Source organism: Rhea pennata, chromosome 5 (genome assembly GCF_028389875.1).
Source record: "Rhea pennata isolate bPtePen1 chromosome 5, bPtePen1.pri, whole genome shotgun sequence".
Classification (NCBI taxonomy): domain Eukaryota; kingdom Metazoa; phylum Chordata; class Aves; order Rheiformes; family Rheidae; genus Rhea; species Rhea pennata.
In genome coordinates, this window is record NC_084667.1 from 63,664,564 (window position 1) to 63,689,438 (window position 24,875).

Genomic DNA, 24,875 nt, shown 5'->3' on the forward strand with positions numbered 1-24,875 from the left:
TGGGAGTCAACTTCCCCTTTCAACTCCACCACACCATTTCAGAGTTTCTGCCAGAGTCATGAGATATTTTTTGCTTCTTGCAGAAGAGAAGGAGGAAGACTCCTCTCCAGAATCTGTCAGTTGGCAGTAAAGGTTCCCATGTGGGCCATATACAATTCAAGTTCCCTAGCTTCATCCCAGGGAACAAATCTCCAAGCTGCCTGTTGCACCAATACATCATTGAGATGCTGCCTATGTGGGGACAGCTAACTCTAAATACACCCGCTGTTTCATCCTGCATCACTTTTCCCTAAAATCAAGCAAAGAGATTCAAAATCAAGGATTTGTTTAGCAAAGCTCTAGATCAGGTTCTGTTGCAAGACTGGAAACAAAAAGGTTTAAACAAAAAAAGTAATGGTAGGCTAAGCTCAACAGCCCAGTACCTCTCCAGCTGCTGAATTCCTCCAACGTTGCCTAGTTGACAGGGATCACAACAACATCATACTAGTCTGGCATCACAGTCAGTCATCTAATATCATCCTCTCTCCCTTTACAGGATACAACCATATCCCAAAACTTAAGATAACTCTTTTTTCTTTTTTTTTTTCCTGGAATGAGGAGATCTTGGGGATTTAAAGGTAATCTCCCATCTCCAGTTCACACCAAATCAGTCACGGGGTTATCAAACTACACAACTGCCTCTGACAGCCCTTTCTGACGCCATCCAGGGCATGCAGGGACTATTTTTTTTCCTTTTTTAAGCCTTCAGACAACTACTCCCAGAAGAACCTGAACCGTTCTCTTTACACAAGGCTATTCATAAACATCATCTAGTCATTAGTTACACATACAGACTGTTCAGCTCATAATCCCCGTGAAGATACCGGTTTTTAGAGAAACCACACATGACACACGGCAAGTACAGATGACAAAGTCATTAAACACTTGTCTGCCTGCACTTGCCTAGGACAAGAAGTCTTTCTCCTTCATCCCAGCCCTGCCAGCAGCTCTTGTGATACTCTAACCTCAGTGCCAATCTTTCCAACCCAATTAGACCTAGCACTTCCCAGTCTGGCGGAGGAGTCAGAAGGTGTCAACACTAGCCAAACCACTCCCTCGTGTTTTGCTGTCTAGGAAAATCAGTAGACCTTTGCCACACTGCCAAACAGACTGACTGCCCAGCTGCATTGGCTGGTATTTATAAAAATCAGACAGCAGAATATTCTTAGGGCTGAAGAACTAACTTAACATTGCTTCCTTAAAAAAATAAATAAATAACAAGCTCCTCCCTCCACCCCTCCCCACTATTTCCCAATTCTCAGCAGAGCGAGTTGTCTTTCTCCATAATGTTATAAGAAGTTGATATGCTCAAATCAAGGCCAGGATTCTGCAAATGCCAAGACATACACATAACTTCAGCCCCATTTATTGGAGCAGAACTGTGGGAACTGTACAGATCATCATCTGCATGCTGGCTCCAAAATATTTATCAGACCAGGCTACTTGTTCGTATTTCATTTGTTGTACTGAGGCATCCTGTTCTCACTTTTCTAAAGTCACTTATATTCCATACAAAAAACCCTGCAAGAATCCCCTAACATACCTTCCCCTCACCATAAACATTATGTTCAAACGCAAAGGAGGAACAACTTCAGATACCATTTTGAGAGCATCTAAAGATATTCTTAGCTATGCCAATTAAAGTCTAATTTTGTCATTTATAGAAGCAATTGCTGCTAAGCTCTTTCTCCAGATCTGGCCTTTAGGGAGACATCATGTGACAAATAACTCCTGTAAAACACTTCAGAAGAATAAAAAAAAGAAAAAAAAATCATTACATAACTCAGTTTACTCTAAAGACTAAAATACTATGACTTTTACTATAGCCAGAATGGCCTTTCTGTGCACAAACATCTACTTCATGCACATCACTAAAACAAAGAGGGAACTGGAAGAATAAAGCAAGTGTCCACAGCGCAGCTCAGCACCCTGCTCGTCCCACAGCCTGTTACTATTAGGGCAGATTTTCTCCTTTCTTCATCTCCTAGACAGATCTAAACATCAGAGTACAAAATCCAATATCCAAAAAACTCTGACCTAGCTTTTCTTCTAACTTCACCATCAGTTGTCCTGGGGGGGAACCTACACTACTGCCCCAAGCAAAGAACACACATATGAATGCAACTCTTAAGTATTGTAGAAAGGTACCTTTAGATGAATTTAGAATTATCTGAGATGTGTTTTTAATAAGGATTCAAGAATACATTTGCTCAATGTAATAAATATCAAATCTATGCATACCACTCATTAGCATTTTGGAGCTAATGCAGCTATCTAGAAGCGAGTCAGGCATCCCTATTCCTTACATACCTGCAGAGTTATTACCCTGAATTATAACAGAGCATCTAAAGATACAATTAAAAAAATTTAAGAGCTTGATTATTTTAGATGCCCAACCTGACATTGTAAGCATCTGCACGACAGAAAGGGTCAAGCCTGTTTTAAGTCTCCTCAAGCTGAGCACCCCATCAGACATAGGCACCCAAATCCATTAGGCAATCTCAGGAAATCAGTAGATTTAACCACACAATTTTCAGAACTGAGGGGAAAAAATTACTTTTTTATAGACTGATTTGATATCCAGGGCTCAAAAAAAAGCTTTCCTTTCCTTTCACCAAAGTTGCCGTTCAGAGCAGAACAACTTACATTTCCTAAAAACATTTATGAAGAATGAGAAGTAGAACTCTGCAAATCCTGCTAATAGGACAAAAAAAAATTCTAGGCAGACATGCCAATTGCGAGCTCAAAGGAAAGAAAGTATTTTCTAAATAAGTCTGTTTTAAAACAGAAGAACAGTGCAATTGAAGCATTAACATCACTTCATAAGAAGTGTTAAGACCATGATTCAGTCAAATTTATAATTAAATATTCAAAACTAGATAGCAGAAGGAAATAATCTCTTCAGTATTTCAGCAATGATCTAATCAACTCCGTGACTAACTCAGAGAGACTTCAGAAGAGTAATGAGAGGGAAGAGTCCAAAGACCATCTAATCCCAACTAATACAAACAGGAATAATTCGGGGGGGGGGGGGAGAGAGCCTGAAGAAGATAACGTAGATTTTTATTATTTAAAAACTCAGGGAAAAAAAAAAAAAACTTTCTTTGAAGGCACATGTGCAGCTAAAAGAGTCATTTTGCTTCTTCCTTGGGGAATATACACAGGCTAAGACTGTACAGCTATTTCAAACAAGTGCCAATTAACCCAATGTTCCATGATGGAGCTGATCAACATGGCTAAAGAGCTCCCTGATGCCTCTGCCCACTTGCCCAAAAGAAGCAGCTGACAGATTTCTCAGATATGTAAATTGCTAGGAAAAAAATATATATTTTTATCTTTTTTTTTTAACTAATGATATCCCCAAAGCAAAATAGACTTTTTTTAGGACCACAGAAAGTTCCTATTCTGGTTGGGATTTTAGTTATATATAGCCCCAATCTGCTTTAGTCTACTGAGACTATTTACACAATTATCCTCAAAAGCAAGGATCTACTATTCAGAAATCTAAAACTTCAGATGTTGCATAGCAAGGGTAATGAGGAAAGAAAAAAAAGGGGGGGGAGGAACGTCACAAAGTACAAGCTAGTTTAACAGCTCTTTGCCGCAAAAGAGACTTCCTTCATCCCCATTTCCACCTTGCTTCCCTATGCACATTCCTGCAGATCACCTTGGGCCACCTCAGGAATCCCGCACCTCCATGCACGTTTCGACGGTTCAGCCAGCACTATTCGTATGGTTAGTGCTCACAAGCCTGCACTCCACCTTTTGTATGATTAGGGTCCCAATAGCCAGAAAACATCCAGCTGAGCTTGGTCATCATAAAACCAGGCCAACAGACGAGCTTGCTCTGTGTCTGTGCCTGCACACACATACTCTAGTCCCTGGCTGTACCGTCCTCATCCCCTCCCTGGGGCTTATAATGCCTTTCCTGAACCAATCTAGTCCACTAAACCAGTGAAAAAAATATACATATATTTAAGGTTTGGCTGGTTTGGGGAAAAGGGTTTTTTTGTTTCTTTTTTGTTTTCTATTTTAAATCAGAGATAGTTTTCTGCTATAGTAATGAGTTAAACCGACTCAGAGGGATGCTGGCCTGAGTCAGCGCCAGGCAAAGCAGGGGAAGGCAGGTGGCTAGGAATGGAGCTCCTTGAGCTGTGCAGGAAAACAGCGCTAGCACCTTTGCCAGGAAGACAAATCTGTTGGCCTAAAAATCAGATACATCACAGTAAGCCTTCATGTTACACATGACAACCCTGAATACATTACTACTGTCCTTGCATTTAAGGAAATATTTACCAAATAGGTCTCTTCTATAAAATTCAAATACATATTTAAGCACTTGGTTCCCATAAGCTCAGGTTAAAGTTACGGGACTGACAGACTGTCACTGCCCACCTCTACTTAAACGTCTTCACTCAAACTCAGTTGTCTTAACTACAGTTTTATATTATTTTCCACAGTCTCTAGGGCTTCTCCTCCACCCCCAAATCTTAGAAGAAAGGCTTTTTCTTGAACCAGACACTGCAGAGAAGAATGTAGTGGGAAGCCAAGTCATCCCTTCATATTTTATAAATAAGAAGATTCCAAACTTTTTTCTTCACCTCCCTCTCAATGACCCCAGGCCCTTGTGCTGGCACGAGACCCCACTGCACTATATTCAGTGGGGATGCTCCCACTTCCAGCTCCTGGTGAATTTGACAGTCGCAGAACTCCAAATGTTCCTAACGTTAAAATAAGTCAACAAATAATGAAACCTCTGTTCCTTCATTTTAGCAGCCGTTAGCACTGCAATTAGAGATCTGGAAGGATGCACTTACCCCCTAATGAATCCCTGGAACAGCTGTAACAGGGTGCAGGGCAGATTACAGAATCCCCACAACACAGCTTGGTGAACTGATGTCTCCCCTGAGCATCACAAAGCTAGGCCTAGAGATGGTAAGCGCTGTTACGCTGTCTCCACTTTGAAGCCTTATTAACAAATTAAAAGAAAAATAAACTCATCTCTCTCTGGGAAAAGGAAAAATTAAATGTTAATAAAGAGCCTAGCCACCTTTCCGTAAGTCTCCTGTGGGCAGGAAAGAGACATCAGAGAAGTCTGTAATTAAACAAGTTCATTAACTACCACCTAAGATCCAGCAATATGTGAACAAACCCAAAGTACGTTGTACTGCCCAAAGCAGCAAGTGAAATCAAGACCATCAGTTTTCTTGCAGAGGCTGCTCCAAGACCCATGTCCCTGTCTTCCAGAGGTGTCAAGCACTTTGCAGAGACCACAGAAGAACTGGAATGCTATGGAGAATGAAAGTTCCTCTGCTTTTGACGGTCTGCAGACACCCACACTCAATCTCTCTATGAGTTGGGATGGGCCACAGGTAGCTAGAACAGCAGGACCGACTCCAAAGACGGAGCTTTATAGACCAGCTTTCCTCCTTTTCTCTCAAAAGATCAAGGGGGACTATCCACATGGTAGCAGGCAGTGGGACTATGAAGCTGAACCAGCAGCCCCAATTAACTACCACTTTACACAAGACTTTTGTGTCTGAGTGCTGGAGACCATATGGTCCAAGTTTTACAGCCAACAGTAAATTTCTTTACCCAGCCCTGTTTGGAGTAACAACCTTAACATTCTTTTAGCGCAGTTTTCGGTGGATGCATTTCCTTTCCTCTTTATGTAAGTAAATCAGTGGGATATGCTCAACCTGCCTCCTAAAACTCAACACAGGCAATGAAATCCAAGCAGGCAGAGAGAAAGATAATTCATGGTCTCAAATAAAGCCAGGTGGATTACAACACTACTGGCAAGCACGCACCCAGAGTCTGTACACTCAGAAAAAGGCATTAGAAGTCATCTGAATAATCAAAAATTGTCATGCATGCACAATTTTAATATAATTCTTCAGACTAAACTTCTAAAGGAAGGCAAAGCCATTGGCACACCTTAGAAACTAATGCGCTGCAGAGTTTTAATCAAGCATTGCTTCAAATTAGACACACTTTCTTCTGCAAAAAAAGCATCTTAAAGCCAAGTATTTAATGCTGTGAACCTCTGTTACACTTAAGAAAATAAACTTTAAAAGACATTCATTACTCTTGAACTGAACATTTCCATACTAAGTCCCATCCTAGAACAACTTTTAACTGCTAATTTATCATACTCCCTCCCAACGACAAGGAAGATTTATAGTGGAAAAGGCTTATTTAACATTACTCCAAGGCCAAAAACACACGGTATTACACTTTTGGAAATATTTATCAAGTAGTAATAGCTAAAAAAAGTAAAATACTAAAAAATAAAACTCTCAAAAAACGGTTCCCACAATTGGAAGGTCTGGCATTATTCCATTGGAATAAACTGCAATGGAAGCCCAACGTGAAAGATGTTTTCGGCAGAGTCTCCAACATCTAATTTCATCCGCTCGCACTCATCTGCCTATCCCTTATCTCCACGGCAGCACCGCTGCACTTATCAGTGCACCGGCCCGGCTCTGCCGCCAATGGACACGACCACACTCCACAGAGCCCCACCGGCCCCAGGGGAACCGAGCACCGTTACCCGTCGCACAGCGGACACGCGGCACCCGGACTGAGCCGTTACGAGACGTTCTCACTCGCAGGCAAACACAACGATATGGGAAGATATCCAAAGGACAAAAGAGAAGAAATGTTATCTGCATATATTGGCCCTAAGATCCAGAATGGACCTTCAAAGTTGTTAGAAGGACCTAGGTCACAGTAAAAGAGAGACAGGAAGTGAACATAAGTACTATGCTATATATGATCTACTCCAGTGCACCAGATTAGAGATTTAAATTAACAAAGTGGGGGAGGTGAAAAGAAGGAACAGCAGAATCTTCAGAGTATGGGATTTCATAGCAACCAGGGACCTTCACTGAAGGCATTTGTTGAAAAAAGAAGAAACAAACAGGACACAGACTGCCCAAAAAGTTCTCAAATATTTGGGGAGTAGTTTTGTTTATATAGGAGGCAGAGGAAAAAAAGAATCAGCAATAAAGGATGGCTCTTCTAGTTCTACTTTAAGCTGAAGGGAAGAACTAGTTAACAATGTGAAAGTGGAAACAACTTGGCTGAAAAACATACAAAAAGTCAACTCTCAATTCTTTGGAAGAGCAAAACAAAGATAATGAACTCATGATAAATCATAAGCTATCCGAAACACAAAAGAAAAAACTGAGGTTTACTGACAAATCACCCCAGCTAAGTATAAGCTCTTTAATGATTTGGGGAAAAAAATGTTGTACTTTCCTTTTTTTGTACCACTCCAAATCAAATTACTGAAGGTCACTTAAAGTGAACAGAACAAATATTTAACAAAACGAGAAATATCAATGCGCTAAGAAAGAAACTACTAACAGACAACAAAGAAGGTAACGCAAATATACTTCAGAATGCATGGAGTGAAAGGAAGAGCAGTTAGAGGAGGAGCGTGTTATCCCACTATTCAATGGCCAAGAAAATCCCTAACAGATAATACCAAAGCACACGAGGTTTTTCTGTATTACTCTTCACTAAAAAAGATTAACAAGCTAATATACGTCATATCCCAATGAAAGGGGTAAGAACACAAGTTGGACCTAGGAAACACGTTAAAGCAATTGTTCCAAACCTTCTGCGCAAATAGACCAAAGTCAAGCCTCAGAATTTCCCATGCATATTTATTACCAAACTTCAAATAGAAAGCCTGATAAAGGCAAGATTGTTCTTCAGACAACTTATCAAGCTACACCCACAGACAATATTCAGATGTTACTGGATTAAAAGCCCACTTATATATTTTGAAATCTGGTAGACAAAACAATATTTTTCCTCTGGAAACTGGCAAAGGCAGGTATCCAAGATCATCTCTGCTCTTTACGCTAGGGTCCAGAAGCATGAAGAAAGGCAAAAGCATCTGCCTCTAAAAAGCAGGAAAACAAACACCTAGGGAATCACAAACAAGTCATGGTTACCTCCAGTTCCTGGGAAGACATTGGAGTAAAAAGTCTAACAATTTATCTCCTTTGTACTTCAGATAACGAAGCAGTCAGCCGACACGTAACTTGTTAAGAACAAATCATATCAAAGCAATATAATTTCCTCCAACGATGGAGTAACAACGTAGGTAGGGACACAGCAACTAGATGCAATATAGCTTAGGTTTTGTAGGGCTTCTGACACTCTCAAATGGACAGCCATACAAGTAAGCTAGACAAATATTATATCCCTGTGAATATGCTTGGTACCTCTTTTCTCTCGAACTGAGACAGTTCATCTGTGGGTATGGCTTTCTAACAATCTTTGGTATTTCAGTCAGAGAGAAAATAGGTACCAAGCACATTCACATGGATCTAATCTTTATTATCCTTCACTACTATAAAATGTAACTTAGAAAATAAGAAAAATACAATGTTATTTAGTGAGGAACTTACAGCAGGAAACATTGTATTTTGCTTTGCTTCAGATACAGCTCCTAGATTTCTTACTGTCATGGCCAACATACTCGAAGATTTCCCAGACAACATCTTGCCCACAACTGACACATTAGAAACCATCGGGAGAGAGAGGATTTTTAATTTTACAAAGAATATGAAGCTGCGAGAACTGTAAGCACTTTGACAGATAGTCTCAGAATTCAAAGTTATCTTAAGCAAGTAGAATAATCATCTGAAATACTATGCAGTCTGATAGAGTAAATAGGTAGGAACAGTCAGCTATGTAACACAACAGGAAAGGCAAGGTTAAGAGATATGCTGTGTGGTAAAGGGCTGAAGAATCTGGGGTTTCAGCTGAGCACAAGCCAACACGTATCTACAACAATAAAAAAAACCCAAACAAACACATACACACTTAATCATCCTACTGAGATGCAAGTATCATAGGCAAGGTATGACAGAGTTTCATTCTGCCTGCTGTACTAAGGATTCAGATGGAGCACTGTGTCCAGTTCTGAGCGAGCACTCTGATAAAACTACAGACCAAGCAAAAAAAGTCTCCAGAAGAACAGTAAGAATAGTGTAGATATATTAAATATATATATTTTTTATATATCTCATTTAAGAGGGGTGACAGAAAAAAATAGATTTGTTAAGCACAGAAAACACCAAAGAGAAAGGTATAATAAACTGTCCTCAAGGTACCTAAGATCCATACTGAAATGCTTAAATGTAAACATTATGGCAAAGAAATTCACATTAAAAATTAGGAGAAGCATTTTCAATGGTAATAACAGCAAACTACTGGAATGGATTGCCTGAGAAGGGCAAGTCTCCATCACTGATTTTTGTTAGTTCCTTTGTCCTGGGAACACTTTAGATGGACATTCTTTGCTTACGGCAGAAACTCAGCGTATGCACAAAAGAACAAATGTCAATTACCCACCTTCTTTTCCTCATATCTCACTAGCAGATTTCTCATCTGAGCTTCCAGCTTCTAGACCAGTTATTACTGGAATGTATTTGCCATTACTAAGATACAACTTCCAACGTGGAGGCTTCATAACATCATAAGGAAATAATAAAACTGCAACCTTAAAGTGGTTACTAGAGGCAGATTAACAAAGAAAAGGTAATCCACTTGAACTACACTAAGATGTAGAATCTGTAATTACAACGGAAGTAAAGAAATCCAGGCATCAGTGACTTCAATTTTACCCTTTTGCACATATGCTTAAAGGCAGTGGGTCCCAGCTGCACAGGCACCTTTCACTAGGAAGCTAAAGGTGGGACTAACAGACCCTGCTGGGCCCACATAAGGTCAGGCTGGATGTGTCTGCACAGCCCTGATCCCGGCAAGCACACTGCCGAGATACCAGGTTGGCTCAACCCAGAGCCACACAGATTCAGCCTACTGATTTGGTCTCAGACAAAACACTGCCAAATGCAGAAGTGCAAATGACAAGAGCTGGGGGAAGCAGATGCAGTCCTAGGACAGGTGGGCAGAAACAAGGAAAACAAGTCAGGCACTCAAAAAAAACGTCAGCAGTTGGACCCATTAAACACAACTATGTTTTTTTTTCATGTGAAGCTCAGACACCAAAAAAAAAAAAAGAAAGAAAAAAAGAAAAGAACCAAAGTAGGAGAGCAAACTGAAAGATGCCGTCCTCTGCTGGAAGTGGCTCTGGAGAACCTTGAAAGCAGAAGATCACCAGTACCACTAGTCCTTTGATCTTCACTAGAACAGCAGATAGAAACAGTATTTTAAAGCTATATACCTTTGTCTAAATCTGGCTGTTACCTTTTGAACTTCAGCTTACTCTGCACTTTTACACTGCCAGCATCGCTCCACCCTGTCACTACAGGGACACTCCTGCTGCCTTTCTCTCCTTCAGCATCACTACCAGTAGATCATCTGCTGCTCTCCCACATGCCTTCTCTCAAGGCAACAGAAGGGCTTGCATGGCCACAGAGAGCAAGATTAGGGACCTGGATTAAAGCCAACCCTTCTTTTCTAAAAATAATAATAATAATAATCATTAATTGCAATCCAGTTGTTTGGGCCTGTTCACTTACAGTAACAATATGTCAGCACATGGGGCCAAGTAATTGGCATAGGGAGATAATTTAATGCTTTCAGGCTGTGCCTTTTAACTATAATTCATATACAGCTTTAAAGTCAAAAATGTAAACAGCTCAGTATATATCTTGCTGGATGGATGAAAAGACAAAAAAAGACAGGAAGAGTTGCTGTCACAGTATAAACTTGTATCATGCATATGTAGAAAGAATTTAGTGTAGACCCTTTAAAAATTTCATAGAAACTATGGAAGACTGTAGATCTGAACGTTAGTAAACTGAAATGATTATCACCTAAATCAGATAGAACAAGCAGAAAGAATATCTAACAAATGTTCCTCCTCAGAAAAAAATAAAATAAAAAGTCATTGCTCTGCTGTTAAAAAAAAAAAAAAAAAAAAAAAAAAACACAATCAGCATAGGCTCAGAAGAGGATTTTCCAACGTTCAGAAAAGCATCATGCAAACCTCCAAGCAAAGTATCCCTCATTCAGGAGAATGAACGTGCCAAATAATACATCATTTCAGATTCTTTTCTAATTATCCAAGCAGAGTATTAAACACAAATGAGCAACATTTAAGTTGTCGATGAACACTTTTTCTTCTGCTTGCTTTATTTTATGCTCCAAACCCTCACACCACTTGGGCGTGAGAGACAGAGCACCACGCCGGAGCGGGGCAAGTTTCACCCCCGTGTACATGGATGCGACCGCACAGAGCCCTCAAACCCCGCGAAGGGGCTCAGCCCTCTCGGCGCAGAACAGCAGCAGCGGGAAGAGCCAGAGCGGGGAAGCGAGGCCCAGGAGAGCCGAGCCGAGCCGGGCCGGGCCCCGCCGGGGCCGCCTCCACCCGCCCCCGGAGCGGCCTCCCGGCGCGGCCGCCCCGTCCCGCGGCCCGGCCGCGCGGCCTCACTCACAGCGTGTGGCCGCACACGTTGACCATCAGCTTCAAGGACGGGTTGCGGTACTTGGTGGTCTTGCACCGCGGGCAGCCCTGGTCATCCATGGCGGCGCCGGCGGCCGGCGGCCACCACCTCCCCGCTCCGCTCCGCTCCGCTCCGCGCCTTCCGCCTTCCGCCGCGCGGTGCCGCCGCGAAACGGGCCCGCCGCGGAACGGGGCCCGCCGCGGAACGCGCCCGCCGCGGAAAGGGGCCGGCCGCGGAACGCGCCCGCGGCGCCGCGCGTTCCGCCCGCCCGCAGGGCCCGGCCCGCTCCTCGCCCCCTCCCCTCCCCCGGCGCGGCCTGCGCCCGTCCGGCCGCCTCCGCGCCCCGCTCGGTCCCGGTGGCGGCGGCCCGCGGCGGGCGGGGCCGGTGCCGGAGCGCGGCGAGGCGCCGCGGCCGACACCTGCGCTTTGCGCGGCGCCCTGAGCAATAAACAACGGGCCGTTACGGGGGCGGCGTGAGGCGGGGAGGGGAGGGGGGGAACAGGGCGCCTTCGCGCCGCCCGCCCTCGGCGGAAAGCGGCGGCCGCGCCGGAGCCGCGATGCAGCAGCGCACGGGCAGCGGGAAGGCGAGCGGCGGCCCAGCTTCACTCCCCCTCCGCGGGCCGCGCGTGGGGCGGGGTGCGGGGAAACTAGGGGCAGCGGCCGCGGCTGCCTCATCCCCGCCGCCGCCACGGTGAGAGGCGCCGCGGGGCCGCGGCCGCCGCGCTCCAGGTGAAGCTGCGGCGGCGGCGGGGAGCGGTTGGGGGGGCGGGGGGCTTGATTGACGGTTGCCGTGGCGACGCTGGAGCCCCGCCCCCCGGCGCGGCGCAGCCAATGGGCGTGCGCGGCCGGGCCAGCGAGGCTGCGGTGCCATATAGTATTGCAGCCAGGCGAGGAGTCACGTCGGGGGGAGCCGCGGAGCGCAGCCCGTTTACACTACTTCGCTACAGCGGCTATCTTTCATGGTTACTGCGTGGCCGCGAGGAAACCTGATCGGCTAGAGCCGGCGGAGAGCAGGAGGAGGAGGAGGAGGAGGAGGAGTGGACTTTGAGGAGAAACAGAAAGGGGGGAGAGGAGGAGAAAGGGAACGACGACAACAACAGGAGGGAAAAAAAGGAAAACAAACCAAAACATGTCTTCTGCCTCCCCCACGGACAAGCTCGCGAGCGCGGTGGAGATCAAGCAGGAAAATGTAATAGAAATCCTCTCCGAAGCGAGCAAGGTGCCCCAGGAAGGGGCGGCAGCAGGAGCCCTCAGCGCCGCGCCGCCGCCCCCTCCTGCCGCTGCCCCTTTCCCCATGGAGCACGCCGGCTCCGCCGCGGCCGGCGAGGACGGAGCCGCCGACCAGGTACTGCTCCACACGGAACTCTTGGCCAGGAACCACCACGCTGCTGCTGCTGCTGCCGCCTCTGCCTCCTCTCCCTCCTCCTCCTCCTCCTCCTCCTCGTCTTCTTCTTCTTCCCAGACCCCCCTCGCTTTCTCCCCAGACCACGTCGCCTGCGTGTGCGAGGCGCTGCAGCAAGGTGGGAACCTGGACCGCCTGGCCCGGTTCCTGTGGTCTTTGCCCCCAAGCGATCTGCTACGTGGCAACGAGAGCCTGATGAAAGCCCGGGCGCTGGTGGCTTTCCACCAGGGCATCTACGCCGAGCTCTACAGCATCCTGGAGAGCCACAACTTCGACTCCTCCAACCACCCGCTCCTGCAGGAGCTCTGGTACAAAGCGCGCTACACCGAGGCGGAGCGAGCCCGGGGCAGACCCCTGGGGGCGGTGGACAAGTACAGGCTGCGGAGGAAATACCCGCTGCCCCGCACCATCTGGGACGGCGAGGAGACGGTCTACTGCTTCAAGGAGAAGTCCCGCAACGCGCTCAAGGAGCTCTACAAGCAGAACCGGTACCCGTCCCCCGCCGAGAAGCGCAACCTGGCCAAGATCACCGGGCTCTCCCTCACCCAGGTCAGCAACTGGTTCAAGAACCGGCGCCAGCGCGACCGCAACCCTTCCGAGACCCAGTCCAAGAGGTGAGAGCGAACTTTCCTCCCCGCCCCCTCCGCCGCCTTCCCTCTCCCGGCTCTTTCTTCCCTTGCAAACATGGCGCTTACCTTCGCCGCGCCCCGTCCTCCCCGTCCGTCCACCCCCGCCCGCCCGCCCGCTCCGCCGCCCGCTCCGCCGCTTCCCCCGGCCGCGGCGCGGGGCGGCGGCGGCGCCGGGGCGCCCGGCGGCGGGACGGGGGGGGGACACGGGACGGGACGGGACGGACGGAGTTGTTCGTTCCCCCGTTGTTTTTGTTTAATTGCTGCGCCTGACAGAGTTAATGATTGCCGGCGCCCGGGAGGGCTGGCGCGGTTGGGGTGTGGGGTCTCGCTCTGTTTTGAAACCTGACTCGGGAGCGGGCCGGGCTCGGGTTTCAGCGCGGCCGGGCCGCGGCGGCGGCGGCGGCACCACCAGCGCGGCCCGGCCCGGGCCTCCGCCGCCGCCTCGCCCCTTCCCGTCCCGTCCCGTCCCTTCCCCCGCGGCGGGGGGCCGCGGCGGGGGCTCGGCGCCGCGGGGCGGGCAGGTGGAGGTGACCTGCTCCCTGCAGGGAGGGAAGAGGAGAACAAGAAGTTTTTTTTTTTTTTTTTTTTTTTTTTTTAAGAAAAGAAAGAAAAAAGGAGGGGAGAAAGAAAGCAGCCGCAGCACCCAGCGAGCGCAGGGCCCCGAGGCATTTCCCAGGCGGGAGCGCGACTGCGCCGCCGCGGCCCCCCTCTCCTCGGGACACATCAAAGGGCCGGCGGGGAGGGAGCGGGCGACACCAAAAAAAAAAAAAGTAAAAAAAAAAAAAAAAAAAAATTGCACTCGAGGGCGAACGAGTCGGCGACAAAACCCGGCGCAAGCTGCGCGCCCGCGGGCTCGGGACGGCCCCGGCCCGCCCGCCGCGGCGGGGCCCCGGCACAAAGGCAGCGCTAGGCCCGGGCCGCCGCTAGGCCCGGCCCGGCCCGGCGCGGCGCCTCCCGGCCTCTCTTCAGCTCCGGCCGGAGCCGTTTGCCAAATGGCTGCCCCGGGGGCTCCGCACGTGCGCGCCGGGCCGGGCCGGGCCGGGCCGGCGGCGGCCGCGGTGCCCCCGCGAGGGGGTTGTTCACCGGCCGCTAACCCGCTCTGTAAAGTTTCACGCCCGCCGAGCGGCTGCTTTGATGTGCGCCTCCCTCGGAGCCCCCGCCTTGCCCTGGGATCCATTTAAAGCGTGTTTTAAAAGCAAAGTGCGGAAAACTGGGGAACTGGGGGTGAAGATTTTTTTTTTGGGGGGGGGGGGGGGAAGAGAAGCCCCCACAAAAACTCTTATGGGCTGCACCGAAGCAAGGAGCCGCGCGTGGCCTAGCGCTTCCCGGTAGGCCGCGGCGCGCTAACGCGATGTCGTGTCTCCGTCTTTTCCCGTAGCGAGTCGGATGGCAACCCTAGCACGGAAGATGAATCCAGTAAGGGGCAGGAGGACTTATCTCCGCATCCGCTCTCGAGCTCGTCCGACGGAGTTACCAGCCTCAGCCTTCCCGGCCACATGGAGCCAGTGTACATGCAGCAGCTTGGAAACACTAAAATAGCCTTGAGCTCATCGGGCGTCTTGTTGAACGGAAACCTAGTGCCTGCCAGTACTTCTCCCGTCTTTCTCAATGGTAGCTCTTTCCTCCAGGGACCCAACGGCGTCATTCTCAATGGACTCAGCGTGGGGGCTTCACAGACAGTAACTTTAAATTCACCCAAAACCACTTCCAGCGTCGTGAGCAATGGGGTGTCAATCACTGACATACTGTCGTCGTCTTCAGAAGATGTTAAGGACTTCAAACTCCTTCAGGCTTCGGTCCCTAACACGGCAGCAGCTACGTTCAGCCCCAGTAACATCCCGGTCTCGTTCCCAGGATTGATACCAAGCACGGAGGTGAAAAGGGAAAGCACGCAAACTGTTGCTTCCCAAGATGGAGGCTCTGTAGTTACTTTTACTGCTCCTGTCCAAATAAACCAGTATGGCATTGTCCAGATCCCCAATTCAGGAACAAATGGCCAGCTGCTAAACGGAAGCATCGGTTTTTCTTCTCTGCAGCTGCCTCCTGTTTCTGTGGCAGCTTCACAAGGTAAAAGTTTTGTTTGTTACGCTAAAAGCTGCAAGGAAGAATTGCAACTGGGCGCGCTTTGCGTTTCAGAACTTCTAATACTTCTCCTTTGATGTACCACTGCTGTATCTCGGCCACAGCCACACACGGTACATCAAGTAATACCTCTCGCCTTGGTTTAGGTTGCCTCGCTGTGTCGTTCTCTGTAGATTATGCTCATAGGTGGACATAGGTTACATGAGATAGAGCTTATTTACTATGAGTAGAGGAGGATGTCTAGTATTTTACACTTCTTATCCCATACAGTTGTCAGATCTTTCATATTAGTCTTCACAAGTATTTATAATTTTGCATATTTTAGTAAATCAAAGTATTCCCTATTTGCCATTGAATTCTTTTAATGAGAAGGTTTATAAAAATGAAAACTGCAGCAGCTGGAAATTGTTACTGTTGTTGGTCTTGCGGTAGTTGTTTTGTTTTTCTTTCTTTTTTTTTTTTAACCAACGCATTTCATAAGAATAAATTTAAAATGACTATAGACACAACAAGACCAAACAGTTATGCTCATACATTTTTTTTATCCTGTAATTATGAATGATTAAACTGACAGGAAACAATAGAAATATGTGGTTGCTTGTAGATATAAAATGCAAGGGTATTTGGATTAGACTATCCTCAGTCCAAGGGAAATATGTCATCAGAGGTTCACATGCCAAGTATATAGGCTCCTCCCCAAATTTGCTTTAGACTTGGTCTTAAGATATCAGGCTGAAACTTCTGACTAGTGAAGAAGAATCCTATGTAATGCAAGTCTAATTCTGGATCGTTATTTTGATGTAGGTCAGTGGTAAAGCACAACTGAACAACTTTGTTACTTATTAACCACAGTATCTTTAGTTATGAAAATGATTAAACTTGAATGAATCACTGTAGTTTCAGGAGCTATGAATACTACAATGAAAATCAAATCATGCTCGTGTTAGCTTATTTGAATTAAACATGTTTAGGGAGTTAAATATTTTTACTGTTAAAATTATATGAAGCTGTAAAAACACATTTTAAATGAGGTGCAAAATTATATGATCCTAAAATGTGACACTTACTGTCACTGGAAAATAGTGGAATAATAGTTTAGCTAGATTTAAAAGATCAAATGTTTTATTTGAATACGAGCTGTAATTACCATTTAATCCACATACCACAAGACAAAAACTGACAGCCAGCAAAGGTGACAATAAAATTTCTGCCCATTAAGTAATATGGGAGAACGGTATTTCAAAGTCCTAAGAAACATCATAAGCTATTGGCAGGCCATTTTTCCCTTTCTTAAAAATATCGCTTCCTGCTGGAGATTGATTCACAATGGTGAGAATCTGCTGCTTGAATCTGCTGCTTTGATTAATTTTTTTTTTAATGTCTGAGAGACTGATAGCTGGCTGTGTATTCCAAGTGAAGTGCATCACAGGCTATTTTAAGCAAGCTACAGTAAATGATACCTTATTGCCAGGTAGCTTTCAGTTGCCTTACTTTACTCTTCTAGTTTAGATATACAACTAACATCTTCCAAAAAATTACCATTGATTAAAGGAAATGAGTGAGAAGTGCTAAAATGTGATTGTTTTAATAATCATTCCCTAGCTGTAATATGCGTTTTAAATACTATTTTAAAAAAATCAGGTATCTCTAATTTTAGCCTCTTAAAAATAAAACTAAGTCCTTTTTTGAGAAAGAGAGAGGCTTAAAATGGGACTTGGTCCTGAGAAGCAACATTTTCTATGTTTAGGAATGACTATAATGACAACTTACGTCCAATAAAACCAACTTCAGGTCTTGCCTATCCACCTATTCTTGCTCTGGTTAGCTGCAACATCATGCGAGCAGTTCCTGGGCTTTCAGCAAGGGTAGCCAGGCACCTTGTGGCTTTACACGTGCAGAGGATGTGGTTGGGTTAGGCCCTTGGAAATATATGATAAGGGAAGGTGAAAGGTATTTGAATGCTTGACTGGCTACACAGTTAAACTGGTAGAAGCCTTTGATTTTGAACTTTTCCCGGCAGGTTTACTCAGGTAGCTTTCTGCTCAGCCGTAACACATTTCGTGTAATATGTTCACAGTCTCCCATACACAAGTTGTAGTCTGTCACTGAACTATCTTTAATAGCTTTTCATGCTTCTATTCTTAGACAAAAGTTGAGCAGTAGCAACTAGTGGAGGCCAGAGCACACTCATCTTAATCATGTGGCTAGCGACTGTTCGCCCCTTAATGAGAGAGAGTCTGAAAGATACATAATATGCCATAATCTTTCTCTTTTCTTTCTAAAAGCAGTTTTTAGCAACAGAAGCTTTTATTTCTTCATTCCTTCTTTTCTCTAGCCTGTTATAAACAACACTGTTCCGTGTTGTTTGAAATATTACCATATTACTCTAAATAAAACGAGACCAAAGTGTTTTAACAAAATGCCTGTGCAACTCCTGCCAACTATAATCTGTATTATCCTTTTTTGCTTCCATTTCTCCAGGTAATGTTTCAGTAAATCCCAGTACAACTGATGGAGGAACTTTTACAAGTGACTCTTCAACAGTGCAACAAGGAAAGGTTTTCTTCAGCCCTCTCACGCCAAGTGCAGTGGTTTATACAGTTCCCAATTCAGGTCAGGCAGTAGGATCTGTTAAGCAAGAAGGACTGGAAAGAAGCCTTGTGTTTTCCCAGTTAATGCCAGTCAGTCAGAACACACAACTAAATGTAAACATGTCTTCTGAAAATATATCCAGCGGAGGACTCCAGTCCCTGGCATCCTCATTAGTGAATGTAACTCCCTCACATAATTTTTCCCTCACACCACCAACTCTTTTAAATGCTGCAGAACTGAACTCTGGCATCTCAGAGAGTCAGCCCATGTCATCACCTGTAACCAGTACCTCTACCGTGATATCTATCAGCAACACTAACTATGCAACTCTTCAGAACTGTTCCCTCATTACCAGTCAAGATCTGTTGTCCATTTCTACAGCACAGCCTGTGCTTGGAGAAATAGTTTCTACAACCGGAGACCGTGTCAGCCATCCATCTGCACAAGTGCACCCAGATTTTGTCAGAGAGCACAGGTTAGTTCTGCAAGCTGTACCTGATGTTAAAGAGAATTTCTTACCTAATTCTGAGAGTAAGTCAACTGGCAACTTAATGATGCTGGATACGAAATCCAAATATGTTATGAGTAACATGGTTGACACAGTCTGTGAAGAACTGGAAACAGATAAAAAAGAACTTGCCAAACTGCAGACAGTTCAGATGGATGAAGATATGCAAGACTTGTAATTTTTTTCTTGCTTTCTGTTTTAATAGATAAGTCCCCTGTTGAAGCCCTAACAAGCACCAAGTGGTTTGACTTTTTTTTCTTCTTTTCTTTTTTTTTCTTTGTCATTTGAAGAAAACAGAAGGACATTTAAATGGTCTGAATTAATGTGCAAAGGAATCTCCAGCAATGGAATTAGGTTGTCACACTTGGCTTGCATGCAGTATTCTCTTTTAAGCAGATTAAAGGAGAAGGAAACACCAGGGGAAGTACCAAGCAAATGGGTACTGGTTTGTCTAACTGATGTTCCCTTGATAATTTAACTAGACTCTCCATAGCACAACACGCTCTCAACAGTAAGTATACACTCCTAATGTTAGATAGGAAACAAAAGTCTCGCTCTGGAAAGGTAGAAATGATGCAGTCATTTTTGCTGTTTACTTCTAGTCCATGGGCATTGAAAAGTTTTTTAAGGAACTCTAGACGATACCTCACAGGCTACTTCTATGTTGTTTGAGGTTAAGAAACAAAACAAAATCACAAATGATACTGTTACTGATGTGTTTGTTTTTTGCAGCAGACTTGTATTCATACCAAAAATACTGCATCAAACATTTGCAGGTTTCTAAATGCTACAGCTAGCATTTTGTTAATGCAGCAGAAAAAGCATCATTTAAAACTCTAATTATGCAACTCAGAAACTTTCTCTCCAGTATGAATGTAAATATTGTTTCAGTTCTTATAAAGGAGACTTCTTTTTTTTTAATTAGTACAATGGATTTTATTTATGGTTTATGTTCCCTTTCACTTTAGACACAATGCATTGAAAAGGAAAACATTTTTTGGCTGTTTAATTTATTTTTATTGTTTGAGCAGGAAGTAAACATAGTTATTTCTGACAAGGTTTTACTTTTTTGTAGTTTTTCAAGCAATAGACTGTAAAAGTAAAATGTTAATCACACTGAAACTAGAAAATGAACTCCCCAAGTCACAAACCCAGGAGGTCCCTGTCTCTACCCTCTGTCTTTGTGTTCGGGGGTTTTTTGTTTGTTTTGTTAGTAATTTGCAAATTAGTTGAACCTTTTGTGTATTTTTTACAGAATTCCATGTGCCTTTCTTCCTAGTGGCCTTATCTTTGTTACTAAAGCACAGTGGCAGGAGGAATAGAAACAGTGATTTGCAAGTATCCGTCCTCAGGGCCAAATCCCGATGCCCTGCTGTTGCAAGTAGACCAAGTGACCTCGGTGTCTCTACTTGCCTTGAGTAAGGAGAGTAGTTCTTTTGGTCGTTATGGGTGACATTTACTAGCGGTGCAGAGGGCCGAAGAGAGACCCTCGTGCACCACGTAAACCTTGCAGAAGGAGCCCGCAGAGGGACCATGGGCAGAGCAGTGGTGCCGAGGGGAAGATATTGGCTCCAGCCTCAGGCAGACGAGCCTGAAAGGCGGGATGGGCAGGCCAGGGAAGGGAGTCCCGTGTTTACACGGACCCGTTGGCCCAGCATCCCATGTGGGCGGGCTTCAGCCGCTGTTCCAGCAAGCCGGCCCCAATCCAGGAGTGCACTTAAGCATATATTTATATATCTTCCAGAATAAGCATTGCGGGGGCTGACAGTGGGAATGCAGCTGCCCGAAAGGTTTGAGGGAGCAGCCGTTTCTGTGCCGCGGCAGGGAGGGATTCCTCTGCCTTTGCCCCCTTGCACTCCCGTAGGGACAGCAGGCAGGCTCTAGACAGGTGGAACAGAATTTATCTTTCCTCCAGAGAAATCTTTGTAGCATGGAAAAGCACATCCTTAAGCTTTAAAGTAATAATAATAATAATGCAGATGTATAAAAATGAGATGCTGTTAATCTTTGTGTTTTTGTTTTGTTTTTTACTCTAATGTGAATATATACAGTAACTAAAGCATGTATTCATCCTCATATGGGGCCGTTTATGAAGCCTTTGGAAGTCAATGGGAAAAGTTTTCATAACCTTCCATGGGCACCAAATCAAGCCCAGGACAAAAATAAGATCACTCATAAAGGACAAAAAAAAAAAAAAAAAGAGAGAGAGAGAGAGAGAGGAAAGAGAGTAGAGGTAGCACGTCCCAGTCTGTTCCTGTCGTAGTTATGAACTGGTTCTGTGAAAAGCCTTTAAGGAATGAAGGTTTTTTCTATGCGCCATGAGTGTGGCATGGACATCCTCACTATTGTTTTGCACTATGTTGAATACAGCTTGTTTTTCAAGGTATTAATGTGCAACCTGAAAGCTGAGCGCTGTAGTTCATGCTGCAACCCTGGGGCTGCAGGAAAAAGTGCAGGGAAAGGGAAAGGCGGGTGTGTGAGGTTTGCGCTTCGCAGCTGAAAGCAGTCACTGATGCTTGGCAAACGGAAGCAGTCCCTGAGTGACTGGCTGTCCCTACGTGCACCCAAGCAAAAAAGGGTGTTTAGGGCAAGTGCTTTGAAATGAAGATTATCACAAGCAGAACGTGGAACTGTATATTCCCCTTGCACAACTTCCCCAGCATTCGGGGTGACCGAGGCAGGAGCAGGGTAGTCTAGAGTTCTCATCTCTGCTCTGGTGGTTTGTCCGAGTACTTTGCTGGGCTCCAGCGTGGGCAGTTTGTTTAGCACCTCTACTTCACCCATAAAACCAAGACGATGATAACAGTAGCTGTATCTGCTTTGCATGAATTTGTTCAACTATTTGGAAAGTTAAAAGCACCCTGTAACATTGTCATATTAACAGAGAATATATGCATGGAGTGGGAGCTGTGCATGGCTCTGGAGGAGTTGTTTGGGGCTTAAAGTTTGGTCTGTAAAGCTCAGACTATATTTAGAGGGAAGCTAGTAATATTTCAGAGCGCACTCTTGGTTGTTGAAGCAATCAGATCTCATAACTGAATGACCGTGGTGTTATGCAGTACATGTTACTTTTTTTTTTCTTCCCCCTCCTGTGTGTTCATTTTGTTACTGAGGCTCTGAATTCCATGGCTTTGCAGCACAGTTGGTGTGAAAACTGTGTCTGCTGTTACGGTGGTGTGTATCTTGGAGTGTCTGGTACTTCTAATCGGAGATTTTCCATTCTTGAGTGGGAGTGGAGGATGTACATAAAAGCAGTGGTTTGGGACAAAGTAAAAATAATCTACTCTAGTCTTCCAGATATCAAGTAACTTATTATGTTTTACTCTTTCTTTCTGCCATTGAAAATAAGTGTCATTCCCTCCAGATAACATAGTTGTAACCTCATGTTTTCTGCAGGTACATATGCACAATATAAAGAGTCATTGCACGGTACAGTGTTTTTAAAATAGATATTTAAATAGTAGTTTTACTCCTACTGTAAAATAAGGGTCAGTTTTTATTATGTGGCCCTGAAGCAAGCAGGCTAACTGCTCTAAGTACACAGTACACAAAGCCCCAAAAAGCATCTGGGGCCGGATCTTCAGCTGCTGTAAATAAGGCATTGCTCCACTGACTCCCAACTGAGGATTTTAGATGGTGTTTAGGGGATAGGGATGCTCATCTCCCACACATATGAATGGCAGTGAGCATCTGAGTCCCATAGACAGTCTTTATTATCATGTTCTGTTGTTTAAATGGAAGATATGTCTATCCAACATTTTTTAAAAAAGCCCTCCTTCTTTCCCTTCACTTCTATTATGGATGAAAATAAATTATCATTTCAGCTTCACATGTGTTTGTAACTTGTAAGTCCACTGGAAATCTTACAGGAAATATTGCCAAATTCTGCTACTTTTTTGGTCCCAGACTCAGTGTTGAAAAATATGCTTGAAGTTCAAGCAAATTCCTTCCAAGCATGAGCATTAAAAAAAAAAAAAAAGAAAGAAAGAAAAAAAAAATTGTTCTTTAATACTTTTAATTAAAGCTGCCTTTAATTCATCCAGAGTTCTGCTGAGAACCAGAAACCTACTCAATTAAATGCTCTGTCTGGACTATTTGTAACATTATTCCTGTGGTCTTACCTAAAAGGACTTTTCAGGCGCATAAATCATCGATGTCGATTGGCCAGGTCCTCAGCTGGGATAAACTCTACCACAGTTTTGTGGGCTTTAACATCATTTCACACCAGCTGAGAATATGGTCCGTTCATTTCACTGGAGTTGAATCGGGGACGGATTTGATCCGGTATGCTGTGGGGGTATGAACCCATTCGCAAGGCATAGTAGCGATCTATCACGCTTTCCCGTTATTGCTTTACCTTGCCTGGGGATTCAGGAAGACGCATTCGGAAAGCTGTTTTCCCCAGAAGTAAAGGGGATTGAACTGAAGATGGAGCCCCCTTTAGTGTTGTTATGATCAGTCTAGGATTAATGACAATAATGCTTCTGACTTAAAATCCTGTAAAACCACCTCAAAGACAGATTTCAGCCAAATTACAGAGGGCAGAATTTGGCCCCATGTGCATAGGAATTTTTCCTGTACCTTGATTTCCAGTGCCTGTGCACTTTTAGCAAGGACAGATGAACAACCGACAGTGTTCATCCCCCTAGTTTTATTACAAAATAAGTGTGTGGAACTCCCAGGGCATAAGTCATGTAGTGTTCGTGGTCAAGAAGCATCTCAAATCATAAAAAGAATAATAGTTTTTTTAACTCTGGAAACAAAGTAATGATATTTTACAAGCAAGAAGACCTGAAGTCTTCCTGTATCTCCTAGCAGTTGCTATCTTGAAGAGTATTTTATACTTTACCTGTTTCATATAATTTAAAATTAGCTTCTTTTGTTTCTAAACTCAAGGAGGGGAGTGAATCTTCTGACTTCCAGGATTCACATTCAGAGGATGTTTGTTCTTTTGCTGCATGTACTGTTTGTCCAGAACTAACCAGTTATTTCTGTGATAAGGGTTTATTGTGCCTTACAACAAATATGAAATCTAAACGGAATGTATGCATTAGAGGAGGGAATAATCAGAAGTCTTTACTGCACTGTTAGATGATGCCTACCCAGAGTATATCATCAAACATATCTGTGCTTAATTACCCAACCAAAGAGATCTAAAGTATGTATGTTTGTTGTACTGTAATAGGGGTTTGTGCCTGGACAATTAAGTGTTTTATTTGTATTCTGAGATGATGTGAACTTATTTTTCTAAACACTATACTGAATAAACTTTATATTTATACACATCTTGTGCAAATAGTTCTACTTCTGTGTTATATGTGAATGCTTTAAATTTTATGTTAGAAAAGCAACCCAAAAGAGAAATTCTGCTTTTAATGGCTCATTGTGAAGTTGATGGCAACTGTGAACACCTGTATGCACCAGAGAATTGTTCTAAAGCCAGTTTAAGCTAGAATGAGGCTTTCTGTTGACTTGAATGGGTTTTCGGTGAGATTTAACTGTGCATTTAAAATACTAAATTAAAAACCATAAATCTTCTATTTTATATTGAACCTGGCTGTTAAATCTGTGTCTCCAACCAAATTTATACGATAATTAACTCGATAATATTGAAACATATTTCCAACTACTACTGAGGGGCTTGTCATTACAACTTACAGCACCTTTGGCACTGGGATACTTCCTACTTTTTTTTGGGGGGGAGGAGGTACATAAATCTCTATCTGTTAAAATTTTTTTTACATTTTTCTTTTAGAAGTCGCACTTTGTATCAGGCCTAATTTGAGCAGGCTTTTGAGAACACCCCAGAACTTATGTTCCCTTCATACTGAAGGCTTTAAACACATTGCCATATTATTTTAGATCTGTTCTCCCTAAGTAAAGATTGCCTGGTTGCTAGGTACAGTTTTGGTACCAAAATGAGTGGCAGTGCGTTCGGGAAGACTCACCTGTATTTTGTGAAGTTCTTTCTCGCAGCGAACCTGTATCTGTAATAGAGTTAATATACTGCACGTGCCCGTGAGAAGACACCCTTCTGCCCCTGAACTTATGCATAGGCCATAGGAAGCAAGATGAGGTTTTGTTTGCGGTTTTATTGAATAGTCGGATCTAGTTGCATATACCTATTAAATTTTTAATCGCTTGGACATTTTCTTTCGTTATCACTTACTCGCTGTTCGTCCATCTTTCCC

General features: G+C 44.5%; 2 protein-coding genes across 3 annotated transcripts in view; one reads left to right on the forward strand and one right to left on the reverse strand.

The window, feature by feature from the left end:
* The window catches only part of MNAT1 (MNAT1 component of CDK activating kinase), a 122,564-nt gene extending 110,938 nt beyond the window's left edge, over nt 1–11,626 (reverse strand). For both annotated transcript variants that reach the window (XM_062577342.1, XM_062577343.1), the window contains exon 1: nt 11,463–11,626. In XM_062577342.1, coding sequence (XP_062433326.1) covers nt 11,463–11,551 — 89 coding nt within the window. In that variant the 5' untranslated portion in view covers nt 11,552–11,626. The remainder of the gene's footprint in view (nt 1–11,462) is intronic.
* An 830-nt stretch (nt 11,627–12,456) lies between these two features.
* SIX4 (SIX homeobox 4) lies at nt 12,457–23,969 on the forward strand. Its single transcript, XM_062577341.1, has 3 exons — nt 12,457–13,487; nt 14,881–15,569; nt 18,066–23,969. Exons 1-3 carry the CDS (start codon nt 12,601–12,603, stop codon nt 18,860–18,862), a joined length of 2,373 nt encoding a protein of 790 aa, XP_062433325.1. The 5' UTR covers nt 12,457–12,600; the 3' UTR covers nt 18,863–23,969.
* The last annotated feature ends 906 nt before the right edge of the window (nt 23,970–24,875 follow it).

What these genes read in the sequence shown, in the direction of transcription:
- SIX4 (XM_062577341.1), top strand. Translation starts at nt 12,601, where the DNA reads ATGTCTTCTGCCTCCCCCACGGACAAGCTCGCGAGCGCGGTGGAGATC. An exon ending in TCCGAGACCCAGTCCAAGAG is followed by an intron (nt 13,488 to 14,880) that starts GTGAGAGCGAAC and finishes CTTTTCCCGTAG; the next exon opens with CGAGTCGGATGGCAACCCTA. An exon ending in TTCTGTGGCAGCTTCACAAG is followed by an intron (nt 15,570 to 18,065) that starts GTAAAAGTTTTG and finishes CCATTTCTCCAG; the next exon opens with GTAATGTTTCAGTAAATCCC.